This window comes from Terrapene carolina, unplaced genomic scaffold, assembly GCF_002925995.2.
Source record: "Terrapene carolina triunguis isolate 2854851 unplaced genomic scaffold, T_m_triunguis-2.0 Scaffold166, whole genome shotgun sequence".
Lineage (NCBI taxonomy): Eukaryota > Metazoa > Chordata > Testudines > Emydidae > Terrapene > Terrapene triunguis.
In genome coordinates this window covers 2,441,501-2,454,137 of record NW_020664517.1, presented here as the reverse complement: position 1 = coordinate 2,454,137, position 12,637 = coordinate 2,441,501, and the positions used below count along the sequence as shown (strand labels likewise).

The following is a 12,637-nucleotide window of genomic DNA, read 5'->3' as shown; positions in this document are numbered from 1 at the left end:
GTCCCACCAGTCCGTGCTTGTTTCCCGGGCCCAGAATCGCCGTTCAACAAAATCCACATGCCCCATTGCAAACGCGATGTCCTCGGCGCTGGGTGTCGTGGTTTCTGACAGGCGTGTGCTACTCTCGGAGTTCAGGTCCTCACTCCGCTGCCGTAGCCTCTTCGCCTGATTTCTCTCTATCTGCCTCTGTGAAAGGTGGATGATGAGCTGCGAGGCGTTGACAACGGTCACAACTGCAGCGATGGTCGCAGCGGGGTCCATGCTCGCGGTGCTGTGGCGTCCGCGCTGTCACTGACCAGAAAAGTGCGCGAACTGATTTCCCGCCAGCGCTTTCAAGGAGAGAGGGAGGGCGGGAGTGACGATTGGATGACGACAGTTACCCAAAAGCACCCTCGAGACATTTTTTTCCCCCAGAAGGCATTGGGGGCTTGACCCAGAATTCCAATGGGCAGCGGGGACTGCGGGAACTGTGGGATAGCTGCCCACAGTGCACTGCTTCCAATGTCGACGCTTTCCCCGTTAGTGTGGACTGACAAAGTCGAATTACTGTCCTTGGTGTGGACACACACGTTCGACTTTCTAATATCGATTGCAAATATTCGATTTAACTAAAATCGATCTACTCTCGTAGTGTAGACATACCCTAAGTTGCTTTTGAAAATCCACTCAGTCCTTATCCAAATATTATCCTTTCTGCTGATCACTGCTGCTGTTGCCCCTGCCAGTGATAACGGCCTTTTTTGCTGTGCTGAGCTAATTTATCCTACCTGACTGCCACATGCAGCACTTCCTGTAGCTGGGTGTACATGACATTCTGTTTGAGGGGGTAGGTGGACTCCACGTTACCATCAACTGGTAGAAGCTGTGGAGCAATAGGAACGTAGACACGCAAGTCCCGTTGACTTTCCCACTGTTATTCAGGAGTCCTGACTTTCAAAAATCCTGTTCTTCAGCAGCGTCAAATGGGGAGGTGTAGCGGGGTGGTCACCTGCTCCTGCCCTGAGGGCAGGGCCGGCTCCAGCGTTTTTGCTGCCCCAAGCGGCGGGGGAAAAAAAAAAAGCCACGATCAGCAGCACTTCGGCAGCAGCTCTACCGCGCCGCTTCATTCTTCGCGGCAATTCAGTGGCAGGTTCTTCCCTCCGAGAGGGACTGAGGGACCTGCTGCCGAATTGCTGCCAAAGAGCCGTACGTGCCGCCCCTTTCCGTTGGCAGCCCCAAGCACCTGCTTGCTGCGCTGGTGCCTGGAGCCGGCCCTGCCTGAGGGGTATAAAGATAGCCCTGGGAGAGGGCTGTTGCAGGGGGAAGCAGCTACTGGGCTGATTGGGGAAGCAGCTGCAGCTGGGCCATGCCCCAATCAGGCCTCAGCTGGCCCTATATAAGAGGCTGGGAGCCAGGCGCTCAACAGTCTGTCTTTAGCTGTAGAGGGAGATGGACCTGAGCAGAGTACCTGAGTGGAGCAGGGCTGGGGAAAGGCAGAGGAGCTGGGGAGCTCCAGCCTGGAAAGCCCCAGGCTGCGGCCTAGCAGAAGGCCAAGGGGTACTGGGGGTTGCAGAGGGCAGCCCAGGGGTAGGCAATGGCAGCAGGTCCAAACCCAACCTTGCCAGTGATGAGTAGGCTGACACTGCAGTCTGCCCCAGGGCACGGGGGCTAGACAATGACTGGCAGTAGCCTTATACTGAGGTGAGGTGGGGGTAGTGGGTGGGGGTTCACCTGAGTGGGGAGATCCGGAGAAACAGTGGGGGTACTGCCAGGGGGCAGCACCCACTGAAAGGGTCACCTGGGGTCCTGGAGGGACACTGGGGCCAGCGGTAGCGTGACACCAGCCGACGGGGCGCTCCGGAGGCTGGAAGCTAATTCCCTGAGATGACCAGCAGGAAGCGCCTCAGGGGTGAGTCCCGGAGGTTACAGGAGGCTACTGGCAACTGAGCTTGGAGAAAAATTCCCCATCATGCCAGTGTGGAAACCAGTTGATTCAGTTACCTCCTCTGTAGTGCCGTGGGGTGCTTCCTCATGCACCACACAGCAAGTGCCATCCCCCATGCATCCAAGTGACAGCCTTTAGCAATACGTTGTTTATTAAATTATCTGCTTTGTTTGTTTCTCTCCCTTTGGTTTCAGGCTCTGTTACCAACTGCAGACCCAGGAAGAGGATGGGACTGATCCATTTCTGGAGGAATGCAATGCAGACCCTATGTTCCGAGAGCGCCTTTCCATTCTCTCCCGCACCTTCCAGAACCACAGGGCAATGATGCAAGGAGACTCCATGTTCTTCTCTGATAATATCTTCGCTATTGAGCCAGTGGTAAGTGATAGCAGACTGAGAACACTCCCCAGAATGGATCAGACCATAAACAATAAAGACATTGATTAGTTGATGTACTGAGGATGTCAGCTTTGCAAGTTTTGCAGCTAGATTTGAAGGGCACGTTGTAAGGTCATTTCTGAACTGGGGTCTTCCAGTGGATGATAAGAAAGTGCTCTCATCCAAACTATTGCATTAGATCTACAAGTTGGTTTCTAGCAGGCAGTGTGGTCCAGTGGTTAGGGAGTCTGAATTGGGTTCTATTCTCCGCTCCATGACTGAGTTGGGTAAGTTACTTTAGTGCTCTTTGCCTAAATTTCCCCATCTGTAAAATGGGGCTAATGATACTGACCTTCTTTGTAAAGAAAAGCTTATACTTAGGAGCTAAGTATTATTATTAGGACACTTAGCTCTACATTTATTTAGCTTTCTTTCCATAGCAGGTGTTAATGGAAATGTGGCTATTTATTCTCTGCACCTACATAACATACATTTGCAATTTGCATGGTTCAGAGAGGTCCTGATTTGGGCACATCTTGCATATGTGGTGTTTCAAGATTAATAAATCATACATTGGCCAATGCAGGTCACACATTGACTCTAAGACCAAGAGGCCTTTTAGGGATACAGGGCCAAATTCAGGCCAGACAGAAGCATGGAGGGTTAACTCAATGCAATTCCATCCATACAACTTTGACTAACCCCATGTCTGAATTTGCCCTAAGGTTTCATTCATGAACCCTTCCACAAAATGGCACGTTGGACTAGGCTTTTTGATTTTAAAGATCTGTACTTTTCAAAACAATCCTTGCCTTTTTGTTTATATCTCGTGTAGCTATGTGAAAAACAGGCACTTCAATTAATTGGAGCCCTAATTCTCTGAATGTTTTCACTGTCTGATGCCAGCAATATGTGTTCTTTTTGCTGAACAATGAAACAGCATTCTCTTTTGAGTAAGCCCTAGAATAAATCCAACATCTCCTTTCTAATAAAATATATGAAACTAAATGAGTCAAATTCTATTCTCAGTTACTCCATTGTTTGTCTGAAATAATGCCATTTATGACCATAGAGCAGTTGTCCCCAACCTTTTTACGCCCAAGATCACTTTTTGAATTTAAGGGCAACCCAGGATCTACCCCGCCCCTTCCCCGAGGCCCTGCCCCACTCACTCCATCCCCCCCCTCCGTCATTCGCTCTCTCCCCCACCCTCACTCACTTTCACCAGGCTGGGGGAGGGGTTTGGGATGGGATGTGGGCTCTGGGCTGGGGCCGAGGGGTTCGCAGTGTAGGAGGGGGCTCTGGGCTGAGCCTGGGCAGGGGGTTGGGGTGCAGGAGGAGGTGAGGGAGGGAGACAGTTTGGGTACAGGAGGGGGCTCTAGGCTGGGGCAGAGTGTTGGGGTGCAGGATGGGTTTCAGGGTGCTGGCTCCAGGAGGGGATTCAGGGCTGGGACGGGGGTTAGGGTGCATGGGGTGCTGGCTCTGGGAGGGGGCTCAGGGCTGGGGCTTGGGGTGCAGGATGGGTTTTGGGGTCCTGGCTCCAGGAGGGGGCTCAGGGCTGGGGTGCGGCCTCCTGCCGGGCAGCAGTTACCTCCGGCAGCTCCCAGTCGGTGGCACAGGGAGCCCGCCTATCCTGGTCCCACGCCGCTCCCGGAAAGGATTAACGTGCCCCTGCGGCCTCTGGCGGGGAGGGGGGCAGGCAGCACGTGGCCCCGTGCGCTTCTCCTCTCTGCAAGCACCGCCCCCACATCTCCCACTGGCCACAGCTCCCCATTCCCAGCCAATGGGAGCCGCGGGGGCAGTGCTTGTAGGCAGGACCAGCGCACCGAGGGAGACCCCTGCCCCCCCGCCCCTGGGCCTGCAGGGCAGCACTGGCCACTTCTGGGAGCAGCAGGGAGTCTCTTAGTGGCAGCCCCGTTGTGCCGCTGGAGATCGCGATCAACTGGGAGATCCTCTAGGATCGACCAGTCGATCGCGATGGACCGGTTGGTGACCACTGCCATAGAGCCACTCCAGAGTGACACTGCTGTCACTGAGAGCAGGTGCTGTGCAGTCATTGGATCAGTGGCGTATGCCGCGCTCAGTGTGAGTGGGGCAGTTTAGCTTTACCAAGGTCACACAGCAGGCCAGTGGCAGAGTCTAGAATAGGATGGCTCTAACCACTAAGGGGAAATATACAAAAGCACCTGAGTCCCATTTTCAAAAGCAATCTAGCCCTAGAGCCTCAAAGGTGTTTAGGCTCCTGACTTTCAGTGATTTCAGTGGAAGTTAGGAACCTAAATAGCCTGGTGCATCTGGGACTTAATTCTCATTGGAAGTCAGTGAGACTTAGGCTTCTAAGTGCTTAAGTCACTTCTGAAAATGGCACTCAGGTGCTTTTGACAATGTTACCCTTGGTCACTGTGCAGGAAATGTTTAGGGCAGCATGTAGAGTACAGACAATGCAGTGTAGGCGGTGAGGCATGGCTTGGATGAGTAGAGAAGACTAGTGCCCAGCATTCCTGAACCCTCAGGGTATAGACCCTTCCTGGGCTGCCCAAGCGGTGTCTCCCATGTCTGCTGCTATTGTTAGCTGTGTAATGGCTCAGCGCCTCCCCACTGCTGGAGCTTTCCCCTGCTGAAGTAAAAGCCTCTGGCCTGGGAAGGCGCTGGCAGCTCTCACTCCTGCCTTTCCCTGCAGCGTGTGGCTGCACATGTAGTGCCTGGACTCTACGCATAGCTTAACTGTAACGTCCTGCTCCAGGGGTAGGCTACCTATGGCACGCGTGCCGAAGGCGGCACATGGGCCGATTTTCAGTGGCTCTCACAGTGCCCGGGTCCTGGCCACCGGTCCGGGGGGCTCTGCATTTTAATTTAATTTTAAATGAAGCTTCTTAAACATTTTAAAAAACGTATTTACTTTATATACAACTATAGTTTAGTTCTATATTATAGACTTATAGAAAGAGACCTTCTAAAAATGTTAACATGTATTACTGGCACGCGAAACCTTAAATTAGAGTGAATAAATGAAGACTCGGCACCCCACTTCTGAAAGGTTGCCGACCCCTGTCCTACTCACTAAGTCACATGTCCGTGGATTATACTATAGCTACCTGATTTGCAGCAGCTATATTGTACAAACAGGTACTGCCATTTTTAATTCCCTTCTGACGCTGTACCTTCCCGTTTTCTCTGATTCTTTCTTGTTACCATTTCAAAAGATCTCAATTTTGCTCATCTAGTCCCAACTCTTTTGCACTCTCATCCTCTGTCTCTTTATTTTTCTGACTCTTTGTCATTTAAAATCCCACCTCTGCATCTCTCTCCTCGTTGGTTCTAGTGCTATTGGGTTAGGCTTTGCATTGAGGAAAGCATCCAGATCTTGACTAAATGTAGCCTCTTCCTAAGGGAGATATGGCTTTGGTTGTAGAAGCATCTGTTGAAGCTGTGTGTGTGGCTCGTTGGATCAAGTCAGCACCTCTGCCCTTATTTGCAGGTGTTGCTGTGTTTAGAGAAATGATCATTGAAATGTTGGTTGATAGAGTTAACTTGACTGACAATAAAAAGGAAAAAAGATCAATAATGTCTTAATTATCATGTGAATAATAAACATTTTGAGCAGCCTTCCAAGCCTGTGGAAAACAAACTGTTATGCAACTCTGACTTTCCGACTGCATCTTGCATTTGGTTTAATTTATTTTTTCAAATAGACGTGATATGTCAGCAGCAATAGCTGGGATAGAAGCCCAGGTGGCTACCAAAGACATTGATCTCGCTGTTTGCTGCAGATTTTTTTTGTGTGTGTGTGCAGCATACTGTGCCATTAGCTGTGAGTCACATTGGGAGCACAAGGGAGCTGACTCCTTGGAAATGGAAACCAAGGAGGACAGGGATTTGCTACCATCGCACTGTCCTTGACAAGTCACCACTGTCTTGTCATTGCCTTCCTGATTAATGCTGATCCTCTGGAAATCTTCCTTTCCAGGTTGTGATAGTGCTGCCATTTTTGTAGTAGGCAAGGAGAGGCAAGTGTGTATAGGAATTGTTAGTATTCCAGAGGCTCTCCAAATCAGCTGGAGACCTGAGTGGCTTGTTTAGTGGCACTCATTAGAACAAGAGGCCTTTTCTGATCAAGTCTTTGCCAGGAGGAGTCACCACTATTGTGAGTGATAGCATCCATCCAACCACCCCATTGTGTTTTCAATGAGGCTTCACTTACTTGTGGGGAAAACACAGGACAACTGTTGGGTTTTTGAACTCCTTTTTTTCTGATGGGTCTGAAGGGATGTGTTTGCAGTCAGTAGCTCCTCCTTGAGTTCCATTCCCAGCTCTATTGCTGATTTTCTGTATGGCTTTGGGCAGATGACTTCACCTCTCCGCATCAGTTTCACCCTTCTATAAAATGGTATTAGCCATGCTCTACCTCCCTCCCAGGCGGGCTGTGTGAAGATAAATCAGTGAGGACCAACTTTACACGATGGCCTTTCATTATAGATGCTTCAGTTTTGGGGTGCTTAACTTCAGATAGCCTAGGTTCTGATTTTCAGAGCTGATGGGAGCCACCGGCTTTTTTTTTTTTATACAGTTCTGGGTGCTCAGCATCTCGGAAAATCAGGCCCTAGATGTTTAAAGGTAGGCACTCAAATGTAACGCCACTTTTGGATATGTGGCCTGTAACGTCTATAGAGTGCTTTGGACTTGTAGAGTGCTATATGTGCTAAACATTGCTTAGAATGCCTGTATTGCACTGCTTTACACCATCTGTAACAAAGCAAGGTAACAACGCTTGTGTAACACTGACAGACCCTGGTTGTTGGCGGGCAGGATCGAACTTGGGACATCTGGAGCTAAAAACATGAGCCTCTATTGCATGGGCTATAAGCCACATAGCTATTAGCTAAGGCTGTAGAGCAGACTCATTAACTCTCTCTAAGTGGTCTCAGTGGCTCTAGAGGGGACAGAACACCACACCCAGAAGGTGTGTGGGTTACACTTGTACCTCCTTTTGTGCTATATCATGATACAACACCCCTTTGCGTTGTATACCATGTGGCAGTTGTCTCTTGTCTCTGATTGCCATTAAGCCATATACGCTAAAATATCATGCTTGCAGTTTTGTATCTGTTATTTCTTTAGGAGTAGGTGTCCCCTGTAGCTTTCCACATGTTGATTCAAGTATTGTCCTATAGAGGACTTGGCTGCCCAAGCTAACCTATCCTCATCTAAAAACGTTTAGAAGCACATATACCTGTAACAGCTAGTCTCAAAGGGCATGTAGTGAAGCATAGTCTTTTAACCAGCAGTTCCTGTTCTCCTATGGCTTTACAGAAATGTACAGAGACTCTTACAGCTTTATTTTAATTTCCCAGGAGAAATAACTCTCAGTATTTCTCTAGTTTACAGCCTGGCATACGCTAACACTGAAGGAAAAAATGGTGAAAATTACTGAGAATTTTATCCTTTTGAAAAAGTGTGTTTGGGTGTGCATGTGTGGCTCAGGGAGATTATCCATCCAGCTAGCATGTGCCTTTTGGAGAGTCACTGACTAGCTGATTGACAAGCCCACTGACAATTGCAGTGAAGGTGGCTTTTTTTGGTTCCCCCCCCCCAAAATTCTGCTGAAATGTTCACTGCAAACACCCAGAATTCTACAGATCACTGATTTTATAGCAGAAGCTTTGAGAGCTCAGGCCTCGTAGTTAGTATGGGCAGGTTTGCTTTTGACTGAAGGTATGTGTGAAACATTCCAGCAATAATGCCACATTAAAAGGGTCCCTAGGAGAGCTGTCTAGTCTATTTGAGGGTAGGGTTCCTCTGGGCTCTTAGAAAAATTGGATCTGATTGTGCCTTAGGTTCTCCCAGCACCTCCTCTGTCAGTAATTTGAAGTGTCACTGTGTGGCTTTCTGAAGTGTACCAAGTAAACACACCTAAAGGAGGCGTATGTATACCCCAAACACCTGGGGTGTGGTGTTCTGTCCCATCTAGTGGCACCGAGACCACTTAGAGAGTTAATGAGTCTGCTCTAACAGCCAGTTGGCTTTTAGCTCATGCTGTAGAGGCTTATGCAGTAAACTCCAGAAGTCCCAGGTTCAATCCCGCCTGCTGACAACCAGGGTCTGTCTGTCAGTGTTACAAGTGGGGGCTTGTCCAGGATTTCAAGTGGGAAGTCTCTGAAGCTCGGGGTGCGCTTCGATAACAACTGGGGTCTGTCGGCGTTACATGTGCATGATGCGCCTACATTTTATATAGTTTTTTATGAATGCATTTATATTTAAAATGCTAAAAAGGAGCCTATCCAAGGATGTAGGCACCCTAACATTGATTACATGACAGTGAGATCCTAGTAGCACTGAAATAATCAGTCTGTCAGGAGTCCAGACAGACAGCTACAGACATTCATTTCCACCCTTCTACCATTCTGGGAAGCGCTCCCTCAGCCCTCTCCCCAAACCCTCTCAAACAGGTAGCAGCATTCCCAGAAGGTCGCCAAATGCAGGCTAGTTTGGACCAAGAGGGAGAGTAAGTGCTGGATACCAGAACCCACACAGAGAATGCCCTGCCAACCACCCTCTCTAGTGAGGGGGATCCAGATCCGATGCCCTTGATGACTGCAGCTATGGCAGTATGATCTAGATGAGAGAGTGGTCCTCCAGGCAGGCTGGTTGCAAGCCATTTGGAGACTGTTCACACTACAGCTGGGAGCTGGATAGACAGACACGTGCAAGCTCTGCTTAAGGTAGTATGCTAAAAATAGCAGTGTGGAGGTTGGGCTAGCCACCCGAGCTCAGACCCAGAAGGTTGAGCAGGCTTGTACTTGGGTGGGTAGCTCATGATGCCATTTATGCTGCAATGTTCCTGCTGCTGTTTTTAGTGGGCTAGCGCAAGTGGAGCTAGAATGAGTTTGTCCATGTGGGCTGTGAGGCATGGGCCCAGCTGCAGTGTAGACATGTGCTCGAGGCTTTATAGGTTATAACCAGCACCTTAAACTCCACCTGGAGACTAACAGACAGCCAGAGCAGATCCTGATCACTGGTGTCATAGCCTTCTAACACAATGCTTTGCCAACCAAACACGTTTATGCATTTCTACAGCCATGTCAGTCTCCAAATAGCTTTCTGGTGCAGCCCCAGGTACAGCACATTCCAATGGTCTAATCCTGAACTAACACAAGCATGGATAACAGTGGCAAGGCCTGCATCCAAAAGGAAATGTAATACCTTCCTAGCCAGATACATGGCAGGTGCATCTCCTTTTTTGGAGCATGCACTCTGAAAGCTTCCTGGAAATGTTCCCTTGAGCTAGCTGGACTGAATGAGAAGCCATGTAACGTTCTTTACTACCCAGTACACTGGACTCAAATTCCCTGCCTAAAACTGTCCGTGGTGCTCCACCATGAATCCGAATATTCCCTCCAATTGTCTGCCTTGGGACGACCCACTGCTGTTTTTGCCCAGCTGTATGGAGTTCAGTACAGACTCTTACAAAATGCTGTGTGTCTATTGGAGATTGGTACAGATGCCATAATGGAGGAAGTGGGGGGACAAAGGAAATAAAAGAGGAGCTAAATGCATAGGGCCAGGTCCATCCCTGGTGCAACTCCAATTCAATCCATGTGGCCTATGCTTTGCAAGTCTATTTACAGCAGAAGAAAAACTGTGGAGAACAGAATTAGGGCAGCAGGCATTAGAAATCCAGAGGAACTACCCCATCACTGCACCGTGACACAGATGGATTCCAGAGTCCCAACACGCAGATGGGATTCACCCAAGGGAATTACAGGAGTGAAGGGGTGGGACTTTCAGAATCAAGCTCGCAGATATTGAAGTTGTCATAGAGCAAAGGCAGAGAACAAAGAGCATTTAGGGAGGCTGATGTAAAGCTAGCTTTAAAAAAAGAGCAGCAGGTGTGATGCTGGTAACTGCAGATTAGTTGATTTGACCTCTGTTCCAAGTAATATAGTTAAATCAATCATTACGGATAACATGGTAGGGTGGTTCAGCTGGAAATGAGATGCCAGGCAGACATCAGCGTTGGTTTGTGGAAGGCTAAATCTTGTCAGCTAAATCTGATTGATTTTTGTGAAAGGCCGATGAAATGGGTAAAGGAAAAGCAGTCATCATTTGTCTGGATTTCTGTAAAGTGTTTGATAAAATGTCACATAGAAATCTTGTAGATAAAGCTAAGAAGACAGGCATTGATCATCTGGATTACAAATTGGCCATTGGGAAGGCCGCAGAGGGGAGTTGCATATGGAAGGAAAGGAGTGGAGTCTTGCATTGCTGGGGGTTGGGACCCATTCCAATTTGTACATAAGGCATTTGGAAGGCAGGACAAGCTGTAGATGGTACAAACTACACCTCTACCCCGATATAATGCGACCCGATATAACACGAATTCAGATATAACGCGGTGAAGCAGCGCTCCGGGGGGCGGGGCTGCGCACTCCGGCGGTTCAAAGCAAGTTCGATATAACGCGGTTTCACCTATAACGCGGTAAGATTTTTTTGGCTCCCAAGGACAGCGTTCTATCGGGGTAAAGGTGTACCAAGGATGTCAGGGATCGTCAAGGGGATGTGAACAGAGCAGGGAAATAGGACAAAGCCCGGCATAGTGGAGAGCAACAGCCTTGAAGTTACATTTTGGTGGGGTGATAGTGAGTGACGAATTATATGGCACTGGGGAGCCAGCTGGTTGTCTCCAGGCATTTGAAAGTTTGGGGTTTTACTAGGTGTGGCATTTCTGTAAAGGAAGCACTGGACTGTTTGAGAGTGTTAGCTGGACTCCCTTCAATACGCTTTCAACTCTCACTCTTAAGCAAATATTTTCTTGGGGAGTGTAAGGTAAAGTTCACTTTCTCCCATGTCCACCCCCTCCCTTTCCTACATATTTCTCTCCTGTGTCTGCTTTTCCATCATTGCAGGCCAAAACAAGAATCACAGCAGGAAATGAATGCAATACCGGGAGACTCCCAGCAAACGGGGCCATGTAGCTCCACCGTCCTCCTTCATCTTTCCTCCTAGCCAGGTCCAGTCTGTCTGTCCACTCAGCCTCTGGAACTCTCCCTATCTCCCCACCTTCAGATAGTTGGTGGTGGTACCCAGGGTTTTCAGAACCCAAAGCAGTGGTAACTTAACCGTTTTTCTCCAGGCGGAGTGAGGAATAAATCAATGGGGGCACAGCTCATCCATCTAATAAATGACTGGCACAAGCAAAGTCTGAAATGGTTCTGAGGGATCAGCGGCCAGGCTTCCGTCTGACTGCTGGGGAACATAGGGGTCAGATCCTTGTCCAGAGGAAAGCTTCCTTGGACTACTTCAAAGCACTTTCTAACTAAACGTTTTATAATTTTTCTCCAAACAAAGCACATGGCTCATAATAGCCTCTAATAGGCTAACAATTTCCCTAGCAACTGCCAATAATAATTCGTCTCCTTATCAGCAAAGCATTTCTAATCATAACAACAATAAAACTTACATATTAGAGGCACCTAAAACCAAGGTCATTGTCCAAGCAATCCTTCTACAGTATTTTCATGGAACTTTCACTTCTTCTCCCAACCTCCCATTCTGATAATAAAACTGCAAACATGCAGTTATTTGGCCTTGCCTCTTAGGCCTAAGATTTTCCTAGCTACATGATGTGTGGTTTTCAGCTGGCAGTGGCTTAACATACAAAATTGCTGACTGCAGTACTGTCAAATTCTGGAGTACGCTAAGGAATGTCAAATTCTGGAGTAACCGTTTCCCATCTAGTATCAGAGGGGTAGCCGTGTTAGTCTAAATCTGTAAAAAGCAACAGAGGGTCCTGTGGCACCTTTAAGACTAACAGAAGTATTGGGAGCATAAGCTTTCATGGGTAAGAACCTCACTTCTTCAGATGCAAGACAGTGAGGAAGAAGAAGTGAGGTTCTTACCCACGAAAGCTTATGCTCCCAATACTTCTGTTAGTCTTAAAGGTGCCACAGGACCCTCTGTTGCCGTTTCCCATCTGTTTCTAGAGCAAGTAGGGAATCTGGTTTAATGGGGCTAAAAGTCAGGGCCCCTGGGTTCCATTGACTCCCTGTGTGACCCTGGGGAGGTCACAATCATATTTTAAAGGAATTGTCCTTTTTCGATCCAATTGCTAGTCAAGGTTTGGGGACCTGGGAATATTCCAGCTGGCAGCATAAATTGATGGAGTCTGGTATGCTATTTGATGCAGTGTTGCTTATTTACAAGGAATGTACAAAGTTATGTGCCTCTGAACTCAGAAGCCACTGAATAAAAGGAGCAGTTTGTTAGCTTACAGCCCTCAAGTCTCTTTAGCAAATATGAGACCCAAAAGTTCTCTCTTGATTTCTCCAGGGTCACTGT

At 48.4% G+C, this 12,637-nt stretch overlaps 1 protein-coding gene across 1 annotated transcript in view; it reads left to right on the top strand.

Annotated features, from left to right (window-relative positions):
* Positions 1 to 12,637, top strand: part of LOC113406944 (hydrocephalus-inducing protein homolog) — a 359,446-nt gene that overhangs the window by 65,584 nt on the left and 281,225 nt on the right. The window contains 1 exon segment of the mRNA XM_029912029.1: positions 2,119 to 2,302. Coding sequence (XP_029767889.1) covers positions 2,119 to 2,302 — 184 coding nt within the window.